Genomic DNA, 27,997 nt, shown 5'->3' with positions numbered 1-27,997 from the left:
TGCTGTTAAGAAGGGTGGGTTCTCCAGGCAGACTTCAGTGAGAAGGTAGATTTGAACAAACACTATAGGAGGTGAGGCAGCCAGCCAAGTGGATAGCTGGAGAGGACTATTGTAAGCAAGGGGAAAAACAAGGGCAAAAGATTGAAGGTAGGAGCATGGATGATGTGTCCAAAGAACAGGGAGATCAGCGTGACTGGGGTGAAGTGAGGCAAAGAGCGAGGAGAGGAATTCAAATGGTGAGAGGGGCCCAGCATTTAAGGACTGGTAAGCAGACATGGAAATATAAGTGGTGAGGTATTAGGAGAGCATTCTAGTTTTATCACAAGATCCTATAAATAAAAGGCTAATATGCAAATTGTCCCCTCAGGAGTTCGACTGACAGGGAGTTCTACCACTTGCTATGATGTGCGCTGACCACCAGGGGGCGGCGTGGAATGAAGGCAGCCAAGGGAAGGAAAGCCCTGATCGGCCCTGATCGCTGGCCAGGCCTAGGGACCCTACCTGTGCACGCATTTTGTGCACCGGGCCTCTAGTATCAATATAATCAAAGATTATGATAATAGTGTAGGAAGAGACAAAGAGGGCCATGAAAATCTAAAGGTGAGAACTTAAATATGACAGTATGGCATTTCAATTCTGTGAGAAAATAACTGTTTACTTAATAATTAGAGCCGTCTAACTGGTTGTTTATCTGGAAAAAAGCTAGACCTTTCCCCCCCGCTACACTCCACACCATATCAGTGGTAATTTAGATGGATTCAACTAAGAGCTAAAAATCAGGGTAATGGCTGAATAATCCAAACTGTGTGAAGAACTTCTCAAATTAAAAACCTTGGAAAAGGAGAGGAAAATGGGAACATTTTTGGGAACATACTTGATTATCTAAAAATGAAACATCCTTATGCCCAAAGAATAAATACGTACGGCCAAATACAGAAGAAAAAATGTCCATATTGGACACATTAGGTTGTAAATGTCCAGGGCAGGTGGAATTGTGGGAAGGGCCATGTAAGGGACACTGCTGGGAGCGTGAACTGCTACAATTGGGAGGAATGTTACCTAGTCAGTTCCATGTGAAAAACAAACTTGCTCTTTACTCATATTTGGGAATTGTTTAGAAATAAAAGTTATAATAGACAGCACACATATAGAAGGCTGTTTATTCTAGTTTGCTGTTATTAGTAGGGAGAAAAGTGGTGAAAATCTGAATGTCCATTAATAACAGACTGGGTAAATAGATTATAACATATTCGTACTTTACAGAAGAACAATAGTCAACTATTAAAAATAATGTCTTGATTTATATGTATTGGCTTGAAGGGGATTTCTGAGTCCTTTTTGACACAAAAGAACATTGTGTCCTGAGGACAATGCACAGAAGTTGATCAAATATCCTCACTTCCTTTTCAAATGTCATCAATCCAATAAGTCATTGCTCTCTTCACATGGAAAGGGGTGAGAAGTGACAAAAATTGTCTCCTTGACCAAACTCTACCCAGCGTTCTCTGAGTTAGCCCTTTCTCAGCTAGGCCTCAATCTTGATCTATAAAGACTTACACAAAACATTAACATCCTATCTAATAGCTCAGTGTCACATCCCTAGGTGACCCTTGTTTCCCTTAAAGTGCCTGCCTGAGGAAACTTCAGGCTGCCCAAAGAATTGACTGTTCCAGCAAACAGGGCCCTGTCTCCCTGTCTCCCAGCCTCGGGGGGGGGGGGGGGGGGGATGCAGGGGCCTATTTCAGTCAGTGCCAGTTAGCAAACTCAGATGCATTTCACAGGCACCAACACACCCTTCCAGCTTCCCTGACTGGGAGTCCCTGTTTGCCGCCCTCCCTTCTCCATCATTCTCTCGTTAAAATGCCCAGTCACCTCTATAAAACTTGGAATGAAACTCAGCTCCGTCACCTGTCAGCAGTTATTGAGTAAAATCTCCTTTCACCACTTTAACAAACGTCCGGCAGTGTTTACCTTTGATAATGCAGACATAAGTTGCTTGTATCTTTTACAAAACTTGGAACTTTATGTGGGAATAATTGTTGGCTAGTTCTGTATTTTGTAAGGCACTAATTATATCTAGCAAGCAATTCTCATGCTCTGATATCTGATTTGTACTTGAATTCCAGGAGTCACTTTATTTATACAAACTCTAGGACACAGATCTTATCGTATTAGACGTATGGGTTAACCAAAACAGATGATAAGTTTAGGAAATCGTTCTCGACAATACCTCAGAGCTGGCTAGGTCATTAAATCATAAATAGAAATATCTTAATATAAAACAAATAGCTTAGACATATTTATAAAATTATCTAGAAAATCTTAAAGAGAATTTCTAGCACAGTGGTTGGCAAACTGCGGCTCACGAGCCACATGTGGCTCTTTGGCCCCTTGAGTTTTTAGCAAAGGCCAGCTTAGGAGTACCCTAATTAAGTTAATAACAATGTACCGACCTATATAGTTTAAGTTTAAAAAATTTGGCTCTCAAAAGAAATTTCAATCGTTGTACTGTTGATATTTGCCTCTGTTGACTAATGAGTTTGCCGACCACTGTTCTAGCATGTACAGCTTTTAATTTTCTTTCTAAAACAGTTTTATTTTACATGTAATTAATCACAAAATAAAAGGAATGAAGTAGAAACCAGAAGCATTTCCAGTTTCTAGAATTTTCTCTGTGTGCACTTGAGAGTAGGATTTTTGAGGTAGACAGAATTTTCATTCCAAGTATATATTCTGTTCCCTTTCATCATCTTCTAAATCTAGTGGTTTAGTAAAGCATTTTTTTAAACCTGTGGGTTATAACCCATTGGTGAGGAGTTAATCAAATTCGTTAGTTGCTAGAATTACAAAAAAAGAATTAGAATAAAATGGAACGAGATAGAATAATATTAATCTATTCAGGGAATAGCACTGCTAGTAGAGTGTCTAAAGCTTTTTCTTCAGTTAAATTTATGTGTGTGTGTGTGTGTGTGTGTGTGTGTGTGTGTGCGCGCGCGCGTGGGTGAATTTGGTGTTGATGTATTCTTACAGTTGCTTGAGGACAAAATAGTTTAAGAAACACTCCCCAATGCAATGATTGGACTGCTTACCAAACACGCTAGCATTCTGCAGTCTGAGCTGCCTTCATTCAGTGAATTAAATCAGCCAATATTTATGAACACTTCTTGTTTTATCCAGCACAGTTTTGTGCTGAGGTCAGCTCACCAGGGTGCTTGTTCTCTTTGGTGTTAGACAAGAAAGGGAGGTCCCACCTATACCAAGGCAAACCTAACCAGCAGGTACTGCATTCTGAGCCAAAAGAAACTCGAGTTCTCACTATCTTTTCAAAGTTTCCTAGTGTAAGTATAGCCTCAACTAGCATTTGTAGGAGCATGATGTCAGCACAATTAATACAAGAAGTAGCTGAAGGCGCTTTTGAATGTATCCATCAGGTATCTCCTATTTGCTTCTAGGAGGGACTGTGTTGATCTAGTAAACAAAACTACAAATATTCAATGGGTCAAGTATTCAGACCTGTCCTACTGACCACGTCTAAGCTGCTGGACACAATGAGATAGGTTTTGAAATATATGTCCTTTCCCCCTCTTAGCTACATAACTGTTGTCTCTTCTTAACTGCTACATGACAAATATAATAGTAATTTTTCATTCATAAGAGCATGTGTACATGTATGTTTTGATGCTATTGATGCAAATATGCTTGCTTGCTATCAAGAGACTGGGCAAACAAGGAGTAAAACTCTTTATAAGAATAGAAGCTCTATACCTGGCACACAGAAGGTGCTCAATAAATGTCAAATCAGTGACTGAATGGATTAAGTGCCAAGCTTGCAGTATGACTCATGAATAAATCTATTAAAAAAGAGAATGTTACTGCTATCAAAGTTGATGGCTGATGCAAATGGAAAATACAAAAGAAATATTACCGGAGTTTGAATTTATCTGGGTAAGATTAACCATCATTAAAACCAGCAGTAAATACTGAAAAAAAGAACGAGTCGTTTTTTTACTGGTTTTTGAGGCTTATTCTAACACTCTATCATTTTAATCCCTAATAAACCAAAGTAAATGAGGGAGATTATCTGCAGCCTGAACAGGATTGGCAGCTATATATTCAGCTATGTATCTGTCCTTCACAGACTAGTTCCGAAATAACAACCCACCCTGGACCCGAAAGCCTTATGAAGGAGGCTGATTTATGAGGTATCTTCTTAATCATGCAAGTTTTAGAGAAAACGCTATATTCAGAAGTTTCACTTACATCACGTCTCATAAACAGCATGCTTAATTTGAAGGTAGCTGATTATAGGTAAGTCCTGAGAAAGAGGATATTTACCTATATATCCCATAAGCACTCATTTTATGATAGTGAGGACAACCCATTTTTAATGACTGGCTGGGAAGACGGGTGCCAGCTCAGACATCATGGGCTCAGACTTGCTGAAGGACCCAGATTACCTTCAAGGTCGACACCTAACTCTACGGTACACAGCATGCCATGGGCCTGTCCTGGAATGTAGAGGGCTTAAAGCGGAGGACTTAGGTGAGAAAGACACTATCGCTTAAGTGCTTCCTCTGGGAAGAACACTTCAGAAGTTCAGGATAAGAAAGAATCTGTAACAAGCAGAACTTCAATCAATAAAAGAAATATGCTTAAAAGAAACTTGAAAGGAGGGGAAGCAGAACTGTTAATAATAAGTTTATAGCCTGCAGGCCTGACACAGAGGACAGAAAATATGTAGAGAATTCCAGCTGAGAAAGAAGTGGAGTTATCCTACATTTCTTTACCTTATAAAGATTAGTCTATAATTTTCCTGAGTCTCACTTACACTACTTTACAAAGTAATAAGCTCACAGAACTTAAACATTTATGAATTTTTGCCATGAGTTAAGCTTTATATCCCTCCCCCCCCCCCCCCCCCGCTTAAATGTCAGGGTATATTTATTAGTTTTATACATACAAAACAGTTTTATGGAAAGCAGTTGTGTGTTTATTACTCAGCCTTAATCATGCCTATACTACATGCAACAAAACTATGACATCAATGATCCTTTGGAACCCAGGATTTGGGTCCTGCCTTTGTAATTATGTTAGAAATCTTGACAATGGCTTGCTTTTGTTGCAGGACAAAAGTTTGTCTTCTGGGGTTTTCTGACCACTCACCTTCAGTCTGGAGTAATTTACTGGACTTCTTTCCTATATGAGTTTATATCGATGGCCACATGCCTTTAGAGGCAGCATGAATGGGCACACTGATTTCTCTTGGTATAAATAAGCACACAGTTCAACTCCATGACTCTAAGCCATTTGTTTTCTTAAAAACTTCCCTAAATGATTCCATGCATTTGACTTGCAGATGCACCACTGCTTTATATAAACACTTAGCTTTCAAACAAGGATCTAAAAGGAATGCAACCAGCTCTGCTCCAGTTGTATGTACACGATGAGCTATTTGCACAGCATTACCCCAAACAGCTTTGAGTGGTTTTCAATTCATAACACTGGCAGACAAGCCCGTGTATTGCTAACTGTGTGTACAAACTAGACCCTACAATGTGAAAAGTGAACCTCTCTCACTCTCAAACCACAACACCTTTTTAGCTTAATTTGGATTACTGTGGATCCACTTTTTATGGATTTTGTTTGAAATCCTGTTTGATGTCATTGCTATTGCAAGTCCAGCAAATTTCATTTCTATATAACATTAGGCTAGAGAGGAACACACCAACAGACAAACACACAATGGAGACATGCAGTGGAGTTGTGCTTAATGCATGGATATAATGTGCACAGAGTAGAGGCCAAGCACATCACTTCATTTAACGCGGGCACATGTTTGTACCAAGAGTTTGAAACATTGTAAACAAGCCTTAAGCAAAGGAGGAAATGTAGAGGGGAAACGAAGCTGAGAAAAATGAGCGGGAAATGGGCAAGATGACTCATCTATACTTGAACATCTGACCTGTCAGCTGGTCGTCGCCTGCGGCAGGGGCGATGCGAATGTAAGGTGTTGTAAGCTGAGTCACGATTATCGCAGCTATGGCAAAGGAAGATTCCCAGGTCAGCATGCATGAGGGAAGAAAAAGCCAGACTGAAGCTAGGCTAGCAAGGAGAATCTCGATCAGTATATCACATTGTCTCAACTTTGTCCCAGCAACAACAAAAAGAGAAGGAAAGGAAAGAAAAACAAAAACAAAACCAAAAAACAACTCATAGCAAGGTGTTTGAATTTTCTGAATTATTTTCCCTTAAACAAGCTTTAGCCAGGCAGTTAGATTTCTAAGTTCGACACAGTTGTAAACTTTGGCTGAGATTCTGGATAGATCAACTGAATAAATAAGTGCAAACAAACACATTGGTCCCAAGCAAGGCTCTAGACTGGACAGTTATTTCCAACTGCTATTGAGCATGATGTATAAAGATTCGTTGCTAATTCTGATGATCTAAACGTTAGGCTTTTTGAATTTGTTAGATTATTTAAAATTCTGCAGCTTAAATCACAATATTTTCTCTTCTTGCTGAAATCAACTTTGTGAAAAACATTATCCTCTTTCACTAAAAAAAAAAATATGTAGAGAAACTTCTCTGATAACTAAATTTCATGTAGAGCATTTCTATTTAGGAATCTCATTTTGTCACATTAAGGGAATGAAAAAATGCATCTCACAGCATGGATGAGAAAAATAAAAACTAACCACTGCCTTTGCTATAGTTGTCATGGTTAACTTGTGACCAAGGAAATCATTTAGATTCTTGAAGTGGGCCAGGCAGACTTCTGGTTTGCCTGTAGAGCTCAGCAGTTGTGTTTAAATGGTTAACAGTTATGACACACAGATATTAAAAAAATAAGAAATTAAAACATCAGTTCTAACACGATACAGCTGGAAAATGATGCAAAGAAAAAATACTGAAAAATTAAGGACGGGCTTACATGAAAGATTACTAATTTACATGGAACAGCCTGGGTGCTATTAGAAATGTGGCAGCGAGTAAGGAAAATAGATCATCTACCATCTGCAGACAATTAAACCCAAAACTGCTGCTGCATAATATTTTGAAATATCCCTCTGCATCGTTCAAACAGTGCTGCTCCTTATAACTAGACAACTGCCACAACTGGGTTTAAAAGTAGTATAATCGGCTCTCAGACATTATTAATGAAAACTTTCTAATCTTACTAAGTGAGATGAATAAACAGTTTGGTCAAAGAACAGAAAACTCCCAGGGTATTACAAAGATAATTTTCTTGACATGACATAGTATGCAATTTTGCAAACTGATATAATAAATTGTGAACAGTAAAATGCTATTTCTCAGACTCGTTACAAAGTTGGTACCAATTTCAAGTTTATACATATAATATTTGCTTGGTCATAGACTACTGTTGTTCAGCCAACATTCCTGTATGGTATTTCATGACCTACAGGAAAATCGCACCTACCCTATTTTTGAGAAAAATTATATTGCCTTATACAAAAACAAAGCAACTCTACAATACTGATAAAAGTAAACAATATGAACAAAACGTTATTTGAAAATAGCTATGCTGGGAAGCCATGTCTTCACCACTGAAAGGAAAGCTAACTGTAATCTGAGGCTCAAAACTCCCATGGAAAAAAGTACCTTACAGATAAGATATCATAAGAATTTTTATATGATCTTTCTAACCTGGGTTGTAAAGGGTTCAATTGTTATTATTTTTAGTTAAAAGGGAAAACTGGATTATGTTAGAAATTATTTAAAAATAGTGGTCAGATAGCCACTGCCTGCTTTTGCAAATAAAGTTTTATTGAACACAGGCATGTTTATTTGTTTACACACTGCAGACAGCTGCTCTTGCATAGCGATGGCAGAGCTGAGCCGTGGTGAAAGAGACCATCTAGCTCACCAAGCCTCAAATATTTACCATGTGCCTTTTACATAAAAATCTCTTGTCCTCTGTCTTAGAATATCAATAAGAATGTACCAGGAAGACAATCACTAACTTCAGTAAAATAAAGTCAGGAGATTTCCCATTCGTAGGCGTTGAAGATACTTCTGGTGCTGATACATTTAGGGTCTTCCTTAAATACAAAGGTAAGCATAGAAGAGTAAAAAATACACTTCACTTCGTGTATCAGACTTCCAAAGTGACACTTCAGTTGAATTTTGTGGGATCTTCTGGTATTTGATGAACTGGCATTTGCTCAACTGTGTTTTACGTGACTCTAATGTTCCTTTAAAAATGATCCTGGGTCAAATAAATTTGGGCAAAATATAGGACACAATAAAGTTACACAGGTGTTTTTCCTTAGGAACTTTCCAGGGGCCCTAATGCACTGATGACGTACATTATGAAGACTATTTCAAATCGAGAAAAGAAAATATTGTCTCTAGAAGATGCTGAATGACAAATCTATGTCATATTTATGTTTCTATTTCTAAATCCATAGCTCAGTGATAGCAGATTAGCATATGTAAGTGGTCTTACTATGTAATTTGTTTTCTCCTGCATTGAATATGAGTAATTAAGAGGAATCTTAATTAGCTTTACATCTCTACAGACATTCTTTTCAGTTCTCTTGTCAGAGTACTTTCATTCGGTAGCATTGTGCCCTAGAAAGGACGGTATTTCTTTGAACGAAACTGTGAACAGAAAAACAGTCTACAGAAACTTCTCCAAGAGCCTGGTGATTAAAATAAGAAACATTCAAATTTCTGAATATGGTTAGAAATTATATCAGGACAATGGAAATCCTTCAAAGTTTCCTGAAGGTCTTCCAGCAAAGCATATGCACATTCCAGTACAAATGTAAGTTAAATAAAATATTAAACTTAAAAACTGAAGGAATTTTGCACAGAGAATTCACTTTAAAATATGACATTAGAATCATGATTTGTTTTCTTTTTGTTTAAGGTTTATGTTCTGACTATTATAATACTTTTGGAAAGAATTTAGCAAATGTTCTCATGCAGTTTTTGTTTTGATTTCTAGCTACAATGCTGTTAGCCAAATCTTAGCAATGGAAGAGTTAACATATATAACCCCACTCCCCATACACTAAAAACACAAACAAACAAAAATCCTCAACACCTTTATGAACTATAAATCCTCCAAATTTAAAAAGTGACATATTTATGTATCTGTACTTGGAAGTCTCAGATTATACTTCACTTAACATATTAAGCACCCAGATACTTTTTTAATATCCAGATAATTTTTAAAATAAATTTATAATAAGAAAACTCCCAAAGACTATATTCTCAAGGAGAAACACAGCTGGAACCATGCTATGGAAAATATTATTGTATTGAAGATTAATGAAAAGTATACATTTTAACTGATTGTTATATCAATTAGAGTGAATATACCCCACTTAATATAAGAAATCTAATTTTCTAACAAGATGGATTTTGATTTCTAAATATATTTTGTCAATTTAGAATTTATCACCGACAAAGTCTTACAAAACTAGCATAAAAACCATTTCAAAGCTACCAGTTACCGTAAGGCAGCCATAAGGTATGTAAGAGTGAAAGGAAACACATATACTCATTGCTAAGACACACAGTTGGACCAAATGGTCTGGAAAAGAATCCAACTATAAAAATGTGAATGTGTTTAAAAATAAAAATTAGGAGAATTAGGAAAATAAAAATTAGGAGAAAAGCTACTATTTACTGTTCAGATAAAAAAGAATCCTATAATTGGGTGGACAACATCCAAGCATCATGTATATTCTGTGGTTTGGTGTCTTTATCTTTTAATTCAAGAGACAGAATACTGTCATGAGTTTGCCTACAGTGGACAAAAATAAAAATACAGTAACATATATCTATGAGGACTCTAGATGTATAAAGGAGGATACATAAAAATATAGGCAATCTCCAATACATGAAGATATGAAATAACATACCTTAGGTTTTTTCCTGTGCCTATTTTTCATGAGGCTTTATATTTGAGATGATTAGTGTCAAAATACACCCTTGGTATATGATGAAAATAAGCAAAACATTAAATTTATAAATAGTATGAAATATATCTTTAAGAGACATACCCATACTTGGGATTATAAATTAGTTCCCTGTGAAGAAATATCCAACTAAATACTTTTTTTTATTTTTAATATATTTTTATTGATTTCAGAGAGGAAGGAAGAGGGAGAGAGAGATAGAAACATCAACGATGAGAGAGAATCATTTATCAGCTGCCTCCTGCATGCACCCCACTGGGGATTGAGCCCGCAACCAGGCATGTGCCCTTGACTGGAATTGAACCTGGGACCCTTCAGTCCACAGGCCGAGGCTCCATCCACGGAGCCAAACCGGCTAGGGCAACCTCCATACTTTTAATATAAAGATACTTGTCAATAGTTGTTTCATGAGAACATTGAAGTCTTTATAAATTCAAAACATTGCTTGGGAAAATGGTTTAGTATCTGAAAATTTAATTAAGCCACCACACTGTCAGCAATATGTGGCAAAAAAAGAAATAAGTATTTGAATTGTTTTAAATTTCAAACATCTTTATTATACGGTGCCAATAAAGTTATTAAACCTGACTATTTCTCTGTTATGACTAAGTAGTCAAGATGGAAATGCTTCCCACACTGCAAAAAGAATTTTTAGTGTGAATAAGGAAAAATGATGTGATTATGAAGGTGGTAAAACATTAAACTGTGCTGGAAAGGGAGGTTGCTGCACCTGTACATGGAGAAATTAATAAAATAAAATAGTACCAAATAGTGTAGTTTTGCCTGGAAGGAGAATATCTCCCCAGATTTCCTCCTGTATTATGATTTTATGACTAGAAATGACAATGTTATGTAATGAATATTAAAATTTGTTTCCCTCCTACAACTAAACAGATTATTTGGATAGAGTTTGTTGCTGTGTAAATTTTTACAAATGGCTCAGAAAATATGAGAAGGGACTATTTAGTCAATCAGGTCATCTGATTGCCTAATCATCCTTTGGTGAATTGAAAAACAAATTACAATATTGATTAAATCTAGCTGATGGAAGAAAATGGCCCAAAATCACTATCTAATTCAATCTGTTGTGAAAACAGCAATCCTCAGGCTTCTATATTTACTAGTGTGTTCTTTATATAATTATTTAAATATGTAGGTTAACATGCCAGATATTTCATTGTTTTCAGAGTAAACTAACTGGTCAGTGACTTAATTATAATAAAGAGGAGGACAGATACTTATACAATGCAAGACTATAATTGGCGAGAGGATCTGCTGGGTGAAAGCCATGAGCTTCAGTGGAACATCAGGGGTAGGAGTCCAAAACTTGGGATCAAGCCCATAACCATTGGTTATTAGCTGAGTGACCTTGGTAAGTCAACTTGTCTCCCAAAATACACATTTTCTTCATCTTAAAAATAAGAATAACAATATCTGTGTCCTTTTCACAGTAATGTTAAAGAAATAAAGGAGGGCACATGCATTAAAGTGATTTTCAGCTCTTATGTTAAACATAAGGCATTATAAATTAGGCACTGTGGAAATGGATTTACTTTTTGAGACCTCAACGGTATAGAATTCAATAAAGCAATTTGAGCATGGGCAATAACCTGGAGGTCTAAGAACATCAATACCCCATTCATGGGCCCTATCATACTGTAATAGTTAATAGTTAATAGCATATTACAGTTTACAAAACTCATCAATATCTTTAATTTCATTAATTGCTAATTTATTCCTATAAACAAAGGCACTAATCACATACAACCTATGAAGAATTTAGTATTTAAAAATCAATATAGATTCTTAGAAATAAAACTATGAACCCATGAGGACAAAGAAAATATAAATGGGGTGAGTACCTTACACAATGCCTGGAACATAATATGAAACCCTGAAATACTTGTCAAGCAAACTGAATAAAAAGTCATGTATCTTCATAAATAAGAATTCAATGAGAATTTTGAAAATGCAGATGGACATCCATAATATACTCAAACTATGTTGCCTGACAGTTAAACAATGAAAACAAGATACTTTTATCCAACAGATCTCATCAAGTGACTACTACCCATGATCTGAGTAAATCTAGTGCCACAGACCCAGTGAGGCCTTCTTGCTGTCATACCTAAATTAAACCACACAGAATGCGCTCATTGTCACATGGTTACTCTAATGTCTGAAGGAGTGTATTTAACTACAAGTGTTAATTTATAATGCCTCATTTTAATGCAGCATTTTACATTTCTCAAATTTTGTTGTCATACATTGCCACATGGGATGGTTAAAATCCCACTGCAAGGTGGACACAAGGACATGACAGCTCCGGCACACACACAACTGGGCTTTCTTGTTTAGGAGGTGCCGTGTGGTGAGCTTGGGTGGTGGCCCTAGCCATTTCTACAGCTCATCCTTGATCACATTTTCCAGGATTTGAACCAAGCATGGGAAACAGAAGTTCCATAATAATATCACCTATTTACTGGTATGTCAAGGAGACACACATCATCAGAAAAAACCAAAACCAAAACCAAAAAAACCATGCAGACTCTATGGAATCACTATAACTAGATAATTCTTTAAAAATGGCAGGCAGTATTTTACTACTTTGCGTATGAAGAGTCACTAGTTACAGTAGAACTACATGTGGTACTGTGGTTTAAGAAGTATACTGAGATCAGATAAAATTTTATTTTAAGTTTTAAAGAGATAACCATTAAAAACTGCTTGGACCACTTATTTTAAGAAGCATTTCAATGTTAATGTTAATGTTAATGTTAATGTTAATGTTAATGTTAACTGCCTGTCAATATTAACTGCCATTAGTTCCTATACATACCTACATGCACATACACATGCACACATTTCAATGAATTTAATAATCCAAGAAGTTTTGAAATACCCTCTAAAATCTTAAAGGAAATACATTAGGAGAGCATTCCACAATTTCAACCTACCTTTTGTGGCCACTCGAACACAGTCTATTTTGGTTTCCTGTGTCAAATAAAGAAGGGGGAAATCACTATTCATGTTTTATTTAAAACAATTGAAAGTATCTGCAGTTCTACGTAAATACTGTTAATGAAAGGTCTCACTGGTCCTAGAGTAGCGTTAATCACATGATGGTCACTCCTTGAACCAAGCTCAGATACACCTGGCTTCAGCCCAGATGGTGGTGGGCATTTCTGGAGCAGATAAGGAGCAAGGAGCAACCCCAAAATGTCTCTGCCTGGTGGCCCCTGGCCTCCTTCTGCAGACCCTCACTTGCTCCCTGTGCAAGCACTACTGGAAATCTCTGTCCCAGATGTCCTCTGTCTTCACAGGCAAGGTCAAGTCAGGGATGACACCCAGACCCTTGCTGTGCAGGAGGCAAACCACTGTCCTGCCTTCTAGGAGACTTTACTATCTTATCAGAGTTCTGCATTGGTCTGAACAGGAAAAGGAAATTTTTCAAAACAACTCGATAGATTTCATTTTGTTAACATCTCATCTTTTTAAAGCTGTTTTCTCTTTGGAAAAAAAGATACCTAATTTAGTCACAGTTATAGGAAGCATAAACTTGTGGATTCGAAGAAACGAGACAGAATATGCTGAAAAGACAGATGTTGTGAATCTCACAAAAGTTTAAATGAGTTGAATGTATGTGTTGTAGCTATACTATTTTCCTGTAAAATAGTAAGCTAAGCAGAATTACTAGCCAACTTTTCATAATAAGTAAAATCTGAAAATAAAAACCATTATGTTGACAATATATTCTTTTTTACCAAAACAAATATGAATATATTCATTTCTTTCCATACATTTCTGTAGGTAAAAATAACTTTAAAAAGTGGGGGAAAAAAACCCACATTTGTTTCAATAAAAACACACAAAAGCATAACTATTTCTTACTACTTTCTTATTTAATCTATGTTCACATTCATAACCCTAAATAGCCTAAGTAAACAGCCATCTATATAACTTACCCCATTGGCTCTACTAGCAGCTTGGAAGTAAATTCTGTAGCTTTTATGGGGGAGAAGAGGAGTGTTCCAGTATCCATTGTATGTCTTGTTATCACCAATAGTAAAAGGCTGAGCTGCCTGCAGGCTGTTTGCTGGGAATTCTGCAGCAAAGTAGTACTGCGAGTTCAGGATAGAGGCATTCTGGAAGTGAATTGGCACTGGGTAGCACTTTAAGATCTCTGTTGTCTTTTTAGTTCTTCGAGAACGTTCTTCCTCAACAACTATTTGGTAGACACTAAAAAGGAAGAGAATTATCAGTGATATTTTATAATAACTGAGCTTATGCCCTTTGCCTCTGGTTGTATGGACCCACAGGATATCCAAAATAAAGAATATACAGGATATAGTCAATAATAAGTGCTTAGTACATAATGGACACTCACACAACACTTGCTCAATGAGAAAGGGAAAGTGCTTAATCTCTCACAGAACTCTCTCTTCCCAAATAATACAATCTATTGAGGGAAACAAAATTCACATTACTGAAGTTTTATATAACGATCTCTGCAGTTTATGGGAGCTGGACACTAAAATACTACTTTTCTTACATGTGATCGAAGATGAATGTGTAGACCAAGCATTTCAAACTCAAAGGCTAACACGGGCCAAATAAATGAGGCATGCGGCCCACAAACCGTGAGTTTGACATGCTTGATGTAGACAATTAATCCAGTTTACCTAATAAACAGAATTATATTAACTGTAAGTTTATTTTTAAAAAGACAATGTATTATTTTCATCAATGACATTTGTATGAATTCATGTGAAGTTTTAACAAGTCACAAAATATAATGTGTGACTCATGTTAACTAAGGTTTGACTTCGATATTTTCTTATATTCCTTTGCCCTTTCCCATATTCAGGCAGAGGAAAGAGATGGCACAAGAAAAGCAGATAAAAAGGATTGGAATTTCAAACGCCGAGGCCTTGGAGTTATAAGCAGTTTCTGAGAGTAAGTGATGAACAGGGCTACTTGAATCATATATAACGATAAGATGGGAATGATCATCCTTCGAAGATGCCTGCAAGGATAGATACCTCACGGAGGAATGGATTTCACACCTTCCCTTCCCTGCCCCTCCAATGTCTTTGAATTCTGAAGTAACCTGAAGAGAATGGAAAAAAGCTGGAAAGGACGAACTTAATAAGATATATACATTTACTAGAATGATGAATAATTGTGCGTTTTGTTGAAAAAAAGTTTCTAATACTGAGAAAAACTAAACCTTGATAACAACTTTCAAAAACTGAATCCAATAAGCCAGTCAGAGAAAGACAAATACCACATGACCTCACTTATATGTGGAATCTAATGAACAAAATAAACTGGCAAACCAAATAGATCCAGGGACATGGCAGGGTGCAATAGACTGATGAATCTCAGAGGGAAGAGGGGAGGGGTCAAGAGATCAACCAAGGAACTTGTATGCAAATATGCAGAACCCATGGACACAGATAATAGTGTGGTGAAGGTCTGGCTGGAGAGGGGGCTGGAGCAGAGTGAAGGAGGTTAATGGGGGGGGGGGGGGAAAGCGGGACATCTGTTCATACTTCAACAATAAAAATAAATTAAAACAAAACAAACAAACAAAAAAACTGAATCCAAATTCAATTCAAGTCCTTCTGGCAAAAAGGTGTATCTTTTTCTTACCATACCAGCAAAGCACGGCTTCTCCATTGAACAATGCTGTAATGCTGGAGTTGCTCAGTATTGAGAACTCAGTAATGCCTACCATGCCCGCAGGTCCCTCTTTGGGCTCTCGTCCCTGTGAACTCTGAATTTGGACTCAGTGAAATGACCTGTTTCTGAGGTACAACCACTTAGCGCATTAGTGTAATGCAATGCAGCTGCCCTTCAGTTTGTAATTCTGTCTAAACAAAAATCAATTGTTGTAGATGTCGAACATCGAAATGACTGCTCAGAACACAGATAGTCGAGCATGTTTACAGTGTAATGATACAGTGAATTCTGAGCAGTGATGTACACTTAAAAAAAATAAATAAATACAACTCTCACTTCCTAACATCAGATACTTCTGGTTATATAACATGCTCTACCAAATGTGGTAGAATTCTAACTGCATGATGTATCCAACACAAAAGGAACACAAAAGAGGTAAAGTGGACTTTGATTTCTTACCACTTCTCCCTGACTTCTTACAGCTACAGTCAGATGTGGCTACTTTAAAATATATCTGCAGCTCAGCCAGTGGCTCAGTTAGTTGGTATGTCGCCCATGCCAAAAAGGTTGCAGGATTGATTCCTGATCAGGGCACATACCTAGTTTGCAGGTTTGATCACCAATCAGGGAGAAAATGGGAGGCAACTGATCGATATTCCTCCCTCCCTCCCTCCCTTCCTCCCTTTCTCCCTCCTTTTCTCTCTAAAAACAAGAAAATATATCCTCAGGTGAGGATTAAAAATATATCTATATCTATCTATCTATCTATCTATCTATCTATCTATCTATCTATCTATCTATCTATCTATCTATCTATCTGCAAATTCTTTGAAATTTCTCCCATCAAGAATTGGGTTGGCCAACCTTAATGACTACGTTCAGCCAACAGAGTATAACAGAGGGACAATGTGTAAATCTCAAGCTTTGGTCAGAGAAGGCCAGGAATCTTCATTCTGGTTCCCCAGGGAAGCTAGCTGGGAAAAACAGCCAGGCACCATGCAGGTGGTCCAATGACCCTGGCCCTCCCAACCCAGGGAGGCCACATGCAGGCACTCTGCGTGGCAGTCCATGGCACATACATCAATCTAGGCTCTAACCCTAATTCTGCCAACAACTGAGGTTTTAAATTAATTTCTTTGGATCTTACTTTTTTCCTATGAAATGAGATAATTAGATGGATTTCTATGGCGCATTTTATATGTTTTATCCATAATTTTTATGCAGCATACAAGAACTATTAACACAAAAAGGATATATCAAAGGAATCAATTGCTTTGCAAAGAGATTCTCCATTAAATAAAATAACTGATAGCATTAGCTCCTTCTACCAGTCAGTTTTTCCAATTTATTTGCTATACAACATGAATTTCAAAATTTCACTTTAACAACTTCCGGGAAGTGGAAATATGAATATACCTAGGGAATAATTCTATACAAGAAATACTAGGCCACCTTTTTTTTTTAAGTTTATAAAATTATTTATTGATTTTAAAGAAAGAGAGGAAGTGGGGAGAGAGGAAGAGAGAGAGAGAGAAAGAGAGTGAGAGAAACATAAATTGGTTTCACTTATTGATGAATTTATCTGTTAATTCTTGTATATGTCCTGACTGGGGATGGAACCTACAACCTTGGCATAATGGGAGATGCTCTAACCAACTGAGCTCCCCAGCCAGGGCTCCCACATGCAGATTTTATTTTTCCATTTTATGATGAGAAAACTGAAATTCAAAGGTGAAGTGCTCATTCATTTGGGGCACGAAGCTAATTAAGTAGATGTCATTTCTTGACCATACTAGCATGGCCTGCTAAAAACTCCTGGTTAAGACAGGAATTTTCTACTTCCCCATAACCAATTTGAGTATTGTATAGAGAGATTCTCTCTCATTTATCAAATCAAGGGAGCCATAGATGGTAATTATACCTTTGACCTCAATTTCTTCTCCCATCTGTACTAATCGTGTCATTAACGATTTCCATGATGAAGACTCCTGGATCTGCAGTGACAGGTTGGTGTCTTCTCCAACTCCTGCTCCCTCCCAGAAACCTTGTCAATGGCACATGGGACAGTGATAACTCACTTCTCAACCTGCAGGGATCTGCCTCCTGATTCTAACTGCTAGATAAAAGATTAGCAGAGCCATTTCTGGACCTTTCAAAGATCCGAGTCTGGAATTCTCCTACCACAAACAACTTTCCTCTATTCCTTCACCCTGGCCTGGTCCTGAGTTTGTTATTTAAATGCTGTTTTTCCCAACACACGGAAATCTTTTGTCGCTCTCAGCAGATGACCTTACCTCATAAAAAGTCTGAGGTCCTTTCATGACCTCTCTCAGGGATTTACAATCTCTTCCCCCATTTCGATGCACTCGTGCTCTGTGCCAAACTCCCAGAATCATGTTTTCTGTAAAGGCTTAGAGCTATTTGTGTCCTTTTTATCAATATTTCCAAAAGTCTTATAAGTTCCTGGAGGAAGAGGTCTATGATTTAGTCATTTCTGAGTTTCATGACACTTAGAATGAAGTGGTCATGAAATACATATTTTCGAAAGCATAATATAATCCCGAAGTAACTTGTATTCTCTCTCTATTATATGTAGTAGTAAGGAGGAAATACACTGGTATTCACAAATATGCTTTGCTTACCTACAATTTAACACTAAGTTTATTTTGTATTAATTTCCTGAATACCCAAGAGCTAACAGAAGAGGAAATTTCCATGAGAAAAGTTCTGTGATATGAGGATGCTGGTAAGTTTATCTTGGATGGCCCACAATGAAATAACAAATCCTTGAGAGGATCAAAAGCTGCGTCTCTGCTTTCTCTACCCTCTTTGCTCACCTCCATCTCTCACTTTCCATCATCTTTTCCCTAACTTTGCTAGTATGTGTGCTGTGTATCTGTTTACTAACGTATTAACTAACTATTTTTGAGCACCTAATATGTGCCTGGCCCTGGTCTACTTTAACTAGAACACTGTGACATTTGACATTCCCTAATAAAAGAAAAATTTATTTTATTTTATTGATTTTTTACAGAGAGGAAGAGAGAGGGATAGAGAGCCAGAAACATCGATGAGAGAGAAACATCGATCAGCTGCCTCCTGCACACCCCCCACTGGGGACGTGCCCACAACCAAGATACATGCCCTTGACCGGAACCGAACCCGGGACCCCCCAGTCCGCAGGCCGACGCTCTATCCACTGAGCCAAACCGGTTTCGGCAAAAGAAAATTTTGTCTTTTAATTTAAATGCCACCAGACTACGGGTGAATAAAATTAACTTTTCTAAGCAATGATTTTAGGAAGGTTAGATGAAAATTCGAGAATTAAATGATCATGTAATGGGCCTCCATTTTAGCCAGCTGGTATGTTACACTATGTACTATATTCCAGATATATTACTTTTTAAATGGCTACCATCTACTCATCTTCAGATCTATTAAAGGAAGAACTAAGTTGACTCGAGCAATTTCAAACTCAAAATGTCTTTTCATCCTTGCTCGCAAGACAAATTCGATTTGCAAGCATCCCGACCTCAAATCTATTTGCTCTTTAATAATTTAAGACCTGAAAGGTCAAGAAGCTCTTTTCTATTTCCCTTTATCAAAGTTCAAGCGCTAATGAAAAATAGCTAAATCTTATCTGCTGACCAATGGCCACACACTGCGGTCTCTCTGATGGAGATTAACACATTATTGGCACCTAGGTCAATGGTACCTTGCCAGAACTTTATGACTGATAGGTTTTTCATTTGTACAATTACCAGCATTTGACTAATGAACTTTATAAAAGCTTTGCAACCACAATTGTAATCTCAAAAGTAGATTTGAAAATCTCACTGTTTGATTTTTTTAATGTTTTTTTTTTCTTCAAAAGGTGATTAAAACCCCCCACAAATCCTCAAGAACAAAAACCAAGCAGACGTTTCTAGCTTAGTGAGCTGAATTAGAATTCTATTATCGTTTTAATATGTTACTCATTCTCCTGTTGTTTGTTAAAGTCACACCATTCCTAGCCTGGTTCCACCATTATTCTGGAATTTAAAGTAACATAAAATCTTCCTACGGCATTTGCAATATGAAGGCACTATCCAAAGTGAAGATAAATCTGCCAAAGATGTGACATCACTATGTCATAACTTTCTTAGGGAATGAAATTTAACTTAAAGTTTAATTTATGCTATGCTTTTCTATAACAACACTTTAAGGCTTCTACAAGGAGAATAGGAAATCTCCATTTATATAGAACTAGAGGCCTGGTGCACGGATTCATGCACCGGTGGGATCCCTTGGCCTGGCCTGAGCCCTCTTGTAATCTGGGACCCCTCGGGGATTTGGACTGCTGGTTTAGACCCAATCCCTGCAGGCCAGGCTGAAGGACCCCACCGGTGCACGAATCCGTGCACAGGGCCTCTAGTATGCGTATAAGATCTTTGGTTAATCTCTTCCCGTCCTCCCCCCACACTCCCCTCTGAGATTCATCAGTCTGTTCCATGTTTCCATGCCTGTGCATTGAGCATCTGCCCCCTGGTGGTCAGTGCACGTCATAGCTACAGGTTGAAAGGTCGATTAGTCTTTTATATATATAGATAACACATGAAGTATAAGCTAGAAAAGAACATCTTTCATGTACTTTGTTAAATCTGAAAGTTCAAATGTGATAAAATGTTTTTGGTCTTTTCAAACTTTGAAGACTCTGAGGGAGAGCTTGCTGCAGATTTGAAGTTGACTTAAAAATTTCTGTCCTAATTCATTTCCAGATTAAACCTTTAGTTGTAAGTCTATTTTTCTTATCCACTTATTCTACTTATTATGAGCATAAACTATTGGAGGGTTATCCCATTGGATAACAAAACAGGTGGCAGAGTGAGAGAGGAAAGTAGTAATCCATTTTGTTGTTGCTTTGCTAAAACTTTAAAGTGGGAACTTCTGACTATTTCAAGGACTTAGAATAGTGTTCATTTCATGGTACCTAACAGTGACCTTTAGCTTGATTTGCAATTTTTGGTAAAAAACATCTATTCTAAAAAATAGAGATTAGTGTTAATATCATCCTGAAGATTAATATTTGGGGATGAGGGCAAATGAAAGTATAAACTATATGCAATGCATGTGAAGTAAATGCTTAATTAAGGTTCACTGCCATGTAACACACAGAATTTACTTTCTTCTTGTTCTATTCCTAAGCCTGTCAGCGTTTATTGAAATGACAACCTATTTAATACAAAAACCTGGTACAATTGAACTAATTTTTAAAAGTTTTGCCACCAGTTTATAATTAGGAAAAAAGGTTATGTTTGCTATCATGACTAGGATTCCTTGGAGTCCTTCATGTAACACTGGAGCTGAGAGGGACTGACCCAACATAGTCCTGTTCACTGAACCATATACGAGGACTGATAACGCATTTTCCACAGACAATGGGTACTGCATAGCATACACAGCATAAATAGATCTGTGGGATTGAATATTCTGTGTTAGCAACTTTAATTTCTCTTTGTCCTGCTTTTTTTATATGATTGGCTATAAATTGCTGTGGAATATTTGCAGGGCACCACAAATATACTTTATGTTCTCTCAGCCATAATTTATCACGAGGAGCTTGCCTAGCATCTGTAAGTTACTACTGTGTGTGTGTGTGTGTGTGTGTGTGTGTGTGTGTGTGTGTGTGTGTGTGTGAAGCATGCCTGAGTATGCAGGCCAATATCCTGCTGCTCTGCTAGTTAGTGATAAAATCTGATATAATAAAATATTAATTATAGCTGAAAGGTTGGGCAAGAAATATGAACTCAATTATAGTTCCATATTGTGAACAAAAGGCAGGAAGAAAAAATCCTTTAGTTATGGAGGTTTGGGATAATAAAAGAGCAACTAGGACATTAGACTCAGGCTGAGAAACTCCGTAAAAGGCCACCTGTTATTAATCTTCACAACAGGCGCCACATTTCTAGTAAATTAGTCCTAATGGAACATCTTTAAGAGTGACTTCTCCCCTTTTTAACAAGTAAAGACATTTTTCTTTGCATATTTTATTTCACTAAAGTTTATCCTAATTTATTCATCACAATTGCATAAAAATTATAATTCAAGGTCAGCTACTATTATTAAAGCATTTTCTCTTTTAAAAAAATTTAACTTTCTTTTAATTGTTGACACAAAGCATTTTCTCTTAAATAATGCTAGTGATTTGAATAAAAAGAGAAATTGAATACTATTAAAGCCACATTACATATCTTAATTATTATATGTTTGTATTACATTCAATTCAGAGTCTTTTCGTTCCTAAAAGTAGTGATACTGCAGGCCAGGTGAGCTGAAATGCAAATGCCACCATCAAAGAGGCAAGTGCACCAAAGCAGTTGCGTGGAGAGAATGCTGAACTGGAGTCACACACCATAGGCAACTGGTTCCAGCTTTGCCACTATATTGTCAACTGACCACTAATGTCCTTTCCAGGTCTAATATTTTATAACTCCTGGTACAAGATCAGGCAAGTTGTAAGATCAATAAATGAAAATTATTTCATTCTTGTTTCTTCCATCATTCTATTCTACATTATTTATCAGGTATCAAGCCCTGTGCAGACACAGGGAAGAATAAAAAGAGGAATCAGGCACAGACTGTCCTTGTCTTCGAGGAGCCCAGCCTGAGGGTGTTAGAAACAGGTCACTCAAGCAAAGAACTGTTGTGATAAGGATCTCAGAAAAGACTGCACAAAGTGTGACTGGACACACGGGAAGAGTGTCAATGTGTACAACGGAATCTCTTGCAGCATCAGCTTCATTGAGGACATCTGGCCTGAACTTCATGCCTAAACATTCCTACTGCTGGGAACATCTGAAGGCTGCTCCTGCACTGCCTACAGACACCAACTTTCTCTCCAAAATAAAGAGGTTTTATTTTTTATTTTTTGTTAATCCTTACCTGAGGATATTTTTCCATTGATTTTTAGAAAGAATGGAAGGGAGAGGGAGAGACACACAGAGAGAAACATCTGAGAGAGAAACATTGATTGGTTGTCTCTCCTGCACATGCCCCGACTGGGGCCAGGGTCTGAGCCTGCAACTGAGGTACATGCCCTTGACATGAATCCAAACTGGGACCCTTCAGGACATAGGCCGACACTCTATCCATTGAGCCAAACCAGCTAGGGCTCAAAGGCCTTTATATTCCCAATGTAGCTTCGATTCACTCCACCACTTATACAAAGAAAACCCCTCCAAGTTCCAAGTTTTCCCCATCAGACTCACCAAAACAGCTGAGCTTCCAAGAACCCATGATGATGCTTTATCAATAGCAGAGAAAACTGAAGGTCATGGAAGGGTCAGCTCAGGAAGTCCTGGCAGGCCCCTGGATAACTGTAAGAGGAACCCTAAAGCAGCAAGATTTTTCCTCACAATTTCCATACTGCCCAGCTCCTGGCAGAACTACACTGTAGGGCAAGAGAACCAGGGGGAATTATGGTGACTCCCACCGCCACCTGTGATGCCTGAGGTGAGGAGCAAGAATGTAGGCATTGCTGCTCGATGGGATGGGCAGGGAGAGCAGCCTGCAAACACTCAAGAGTCCTGGTCTCTGGTCCCCTCTCCCTCTCTCCGAATCTCTGTCAGGCAAATTGAGAACTATTCTTTCTACCTCCTGTAATCACTCCTCTATACAACGATCCATAATTTCTTAATTTTAGCATTTCATTTGATATCCATCTGAATCATTAAGGTCAAATCAAAATATTGCAGACGTGTTTTGTTATTTCTTGGGAGAGGTGGTCATTTCTTGCCTCCCCTGTCCACAGGCAGCCGCGCTGCTGGGCTTTCTCCACAGGAGGCCTGGCTGGTGTGCCCCTGAGTTTGGGGGTCTGGGCTCCCTGTTAACCTGGTCTGGTAATAACACTGGCGCTCTGGCCTCATACACGGAATCCTTCAGAGGACATTATGTGGAAGAATTTTTTTTTTTTAAATCAGCGAAGAAAAGCTATGCACTGTATTTTTATGAACAAAAGCAAGTCTGAAATGGAGTTAGAGGGAAAGTTAAATTAAGTTTCATTGTATAAAAGCTCAAATACATCTACTCTATTATTATTATCTTCCCCTGCCATTTTTAAAGTTTCTTTTGAAGGGTCTTGAAGAACAAACTTAGTTTCCAAAATGAATTTCCAAAGAGATGACTGACATTATCATCCTAAAAGCAACATTAATAAAAATGATCTTTGTTTCTTGTCAGTAAAGGAATCCAGAGTATTATTTTTTAATACAATAAAATTCACCTAAAATCAGGTGGGGGAAGGGAGGTAGTGATGGTAATAAGGGACTCAGCGCCGTTTGTTAATGCACGTTGTAGCAACTCAGCTACAATAAGTAATAAAAACCCAAGCCAATGTAGTAATATAAAACTGAAATTTCACCACCGAATGACATTCTGATCTTTGTGATTATGTGTACCCTAATGAAAAAAGGAAAAAATTTAGGTTGGAAGTCAGCTATTTAGACCTCCTTTCCTTTAACAATTTTAGCCATGGATAGAACCTTTCCAAAAAGTTCAAGAATTGTGACAAAAGAAGATTTAGCCCAAAAGGTTTGGGCTAAATGCTCTTACGGTTTGCAGCTCCTGGGAGGGAACCAGCTCCTGCTGGCTAATGTGACCTCCTAGGCCACGTAAGGTTGCACAGAGAGAGCACAGCTGTGGGGTCAGAGCAGGATGCCTGTTAACCTCTCCAGGTCTGAGTTCCTTCATCAGTGCATGGGGTGCTGCACCTGACTAAGCGTCTGCTCTGGATGGCCACAAATCATTTCATAAAGGACCAGGCATGGGCCTGGTGCTTTAGAGCTACTCAATCCAAGCAACAATGATTATTACTGTAGTTATTACTTCTCTATCGTAAGATGCTCAGAAGATCATAACTGAAGTTCAGAAATATTGTACTAGAACTGAGAATATTTCCTGAGACACGAATGGAAGAAAGGAGACACCATGTTATTACAAGTTGTTGTTATCGTTACAGACCTGAATAGTGTCAATGATACATAAGAAAAACTTTCCTACAGTGATCAGATAGTATCTGTGTTGATGCTGTCCTGACAGCTTTCTTACCTGTCATTAATTCTCCTGGCCACCCTTTAAGGCAGATACTAGTATTAGTATTACTCTCATCTAATTGATGAGGAGAACGAGACTCAGAAAAGTTACACAACTTGCCCAAGGTTACAGAGAAAGTAAGGGCCAGGATTTAAACGCTGGCTCACCAAGCTCCATGCGGAGGTTGGTTTCATTTTTATGGTCTTAACATCTCTGCACCTTATTTCCCAGGGCAGAACTATTTTTTGTAATTACTCCAATCACCAATGTTTTCTCATCTCCGTGGTGTTTTGATGGAACAAAATATCTTCTAAAACTTTAATTTTACAGAATGAATATACATTATTAATACCAAACACATTTCTTGCATAAAATTATTGCTTCCATAAAATTATTGCTGCCCTGGATGGCATATGGCTCAGTTGGTTGGAGTGCCATTTCGTACACTAGAGGGTGGCCGGTTCATTTCCCGGTCAGGGCACATACCCAGGTTGCAGATTTGATCCCCAGTTGGGGTGTGTATGGGAGGCGACTGATCAATGTTTCTCTCTCATTTCAATCATTCTCTCTCTCTCTTTCTCTCTCCCCCTAAATATCAATTAAAAATTACTGTCAAAATATGGGTTACTGTACTGTTAGAACATGGATCCTATTAAAGTGATGATCACAGTGTATTGGCAGTCTGAGTCTGGATTTACCTTCAGGGCGATGGTAAAACTGATGGACTGTTAAAGAGAATGAAAGATTTCTGCAGCCCCAGTGTGAGCACGAACTGGAGAGCTGAAAAAGCAACAGTAAGAATGAAGGCAGCAGAGGGGTGATGAAAAGTAAAGGAGAAAAGGGGGTTTGGTTAGTGACCCTGAGAGGTGAGAAGAAAGGCAGGTCTTCAAAGGAGTCAGTACAGGTAGACAAGATTCTCGTCACCTTCCTGATGGAATCTGAATTTGTAGCAATGGCTTATTTGAAGGAGTCTTTCTGAATTTCTCTTCTCATTTAACAAAACAGAAGAGATCGACTCAAGGATAAAGGCAGGGTATTCTTTTATGCTTATGCATTATACGGAAGGGTCAATGTATTTAACTTCTATTTAGAGATGAAAATGCAAATTAAAACCCTTCTTGTTCTAGATATTCTGACTTGTTAAAAGGCAGTTTTAGACCTTCAGCTTCTTACCTCTGAAAGTTTCAGTGATAATTACTTCTGCTAAGAAAGAGGTTCGATTCAATAAACATTTATTGCACACTTAATTAGGTTTGAGCTACTGAATGATAGAGACTAAATTATGAAAATCATTTTGCATTTCCTATTCTATTTACGTACATTTTACATAATGATTAACCTAGGAAAATGCTCACTTGTAGTGTTAAATGCATAAATCCAATACTCCTGCATGCTGGTCAAACCTCATTTACCACGGTGTGTTTTAAATGGATTTACTAGGATGGCCACTGCTTGCCTCCCTTTACCTTCTCTTAGGCTTTCTCATAGGTTGCTCCTCTCCTTGGTGGGCCTATACCTGTCTTCCCGCTCCTGACTGGCTACTTCTCCTTAGGGTCTCGGCTGAAATTGCACACTCTGACTCCCTTGTTGAGATATCACCCTTGTGTCAGATGCTGTTACAGTGCCCTGGACTTTCCTCTGCAGCACTGATCATCATCCTAGCACAGTGACCTGGACATAAAAATATTCAATAGATGTTTGGTGACTGGATGAAGAATCCTATCTAATAAAAAGGTAATATGCAAATTAACCATCACTCCATCACAAAGGTGGTGGTGCCCATAGCCACAAAATGGTGGTGCCCAGTCCTCTCAGCCCTGCTGGAGTCCCACAGGCCTGGGGGGGGGGGGGGTGGCCGCTGCGAGCAGGCAGCGTGAGCAGCCTGGCAGAATGCTTGCTTTGTTGCCGTGATGACGAGGCAAGCATTCCGCGCCAGGCCGCGGATAGGCCTCTGGGCCGTGGAGAGCCTCTGGGCAGCAGGCACAGAGCGGCCAGGCCCCACAGAGAGCTATGTGCGCAGGGCTAATGAATAGTAGGGAATGAATAGTAGCCAAATGTCAACCCTAACATTCGCAATAACACTTTTCACTATTATAAAGGAAAGAATTTTAATGAGATGCTCATAACTGCAGAGGGCCCTTAGCACGTCTCATTGAGCAGAGGAAAAAAAACAACAACACTGACACCAGACAGGAAAATACTTTAAGGTGAAAGTAGACAAGTGAAAGATCTGGGACAGAGAGAACAACTCAAAAGGGATATGGTGATATGGAAAAAAGCTAACATCCCTTCCTAATCCTTTTACTATTTTCAGGTTGAAGAATGGAGTGTTCATTAAGTAACTGAAAACTAAATACAAGTAACCGTCACAAGGATAATATAATAATATAATATTTATATATATATATATTATATTTATGTATTATATTTTATAACATAAATTATTAAGGATAATATACACTTAAAATCGTTTTTGATGAAACAGAAGGTGAATCAGTATTTCTGTATTCTCAACATAAAGAATTACATTGCATATATTTGTAAGTGCTGGCTGAGAAAATGTTCTGCTGAAGAGAATGATACAAAACAGAGGTCATTATATGACTGTGCCCCTCTCCCTGGAATAGGACCACGAAGCAGTGTCACGGGTCAGGTGCCCTCTGAGTGGTTCCTGGGCTCCGAAAGGCTGTGCCTCTAAGCAGCGCATTGGGTTAACTTTCACTCTCTGTCCCGTAAGTGACTTTATCGGTCTCTTAGGACTTATAATGTTTTCTTGCGTATATATGTGATTTTAACAACTTAAAAAAGTGGAAGTGATTTGACCTATACAGTCAAATTAATCTTTGTCAAAATTTCCAAGATCCTCTCTCCCAAATGTTACCAGTCTTAGCCTGGAACACTGCTAGGAATGTATCCCTTACACTCCCTGGAATCAATCACTGTGATTGGGAAGACCCAGCAGTTCCTGAGAGAAATGGCATAGCAGCTCTGAGATTCATAGGGCAATGCGTTGTTCAGTTCAAGGCATTTGCAACCTTTTGGTGTTTAAAATTGTTCCACTGTTAACATGTATAGAGCGATGTGGGGAGAGAAACAGCATGTAACTCTATCTGTTGTCCATGGAAAATGGAAATCAACTTGCATGTCCACCTTCCTCACCTGACGGATGGTTTCTGGGCTGCTGGTCAGTATGATGGGAACGCGCAGCACTACCTGCTTGACCGCTAGGGAGGCAGTTGTGTATAATGTATGGCCTCCACTGTAAATGACACTCAAGGGCATTCGTGTAA

The 27,997-nt window shown here is 38.1% G+C and overlaps 1 protein-coding gene across 1 annotated transcript in view; it reads right to left on the bottom strand.

The window, feature by feature from the left end:
- Positions 1-27,997, bottom strand: part of PTPRM (protein tyrosine phosphatase receptor type M) — a 650,464-nt gene that overhangs the window by 211,219 nt on the left and 411,248 nt on the right. The window contains exons 12-13 of the mRNA XM_008159881.3: positions 13,919-14,192; positions 12,911-12,947 (exon numbers count right to left, since the gene is read on the bottom strand). Of these exons, the coding sequence (XP_008158103.2) occupies positions 12,911-12,947; positions 13,919-14,192 (311 nt within the window). The remainder of the gene's footprint in view (positions 1-12,910; positions 12,948-13,918; positions 14,193-27,997) is intronic.

This window comes from Eptesicus fuscus, chromosome 12 (assembly GCF_027574615.1).
Source record: "Eptesicus fuscus isolate TK198812 chromosome 12, DD_ASM_mEF_20220401, whole genome shotgun sequence".
NCBI lineage: Eukaryota > Metazoa > Chordata > Mammalia > Chiroptera > Vespertilionidae > Eptesicus > Eptesicus fuscus.
This window is presented reverse-complemented; position numbering and strand designations above follow the sequence as displayed.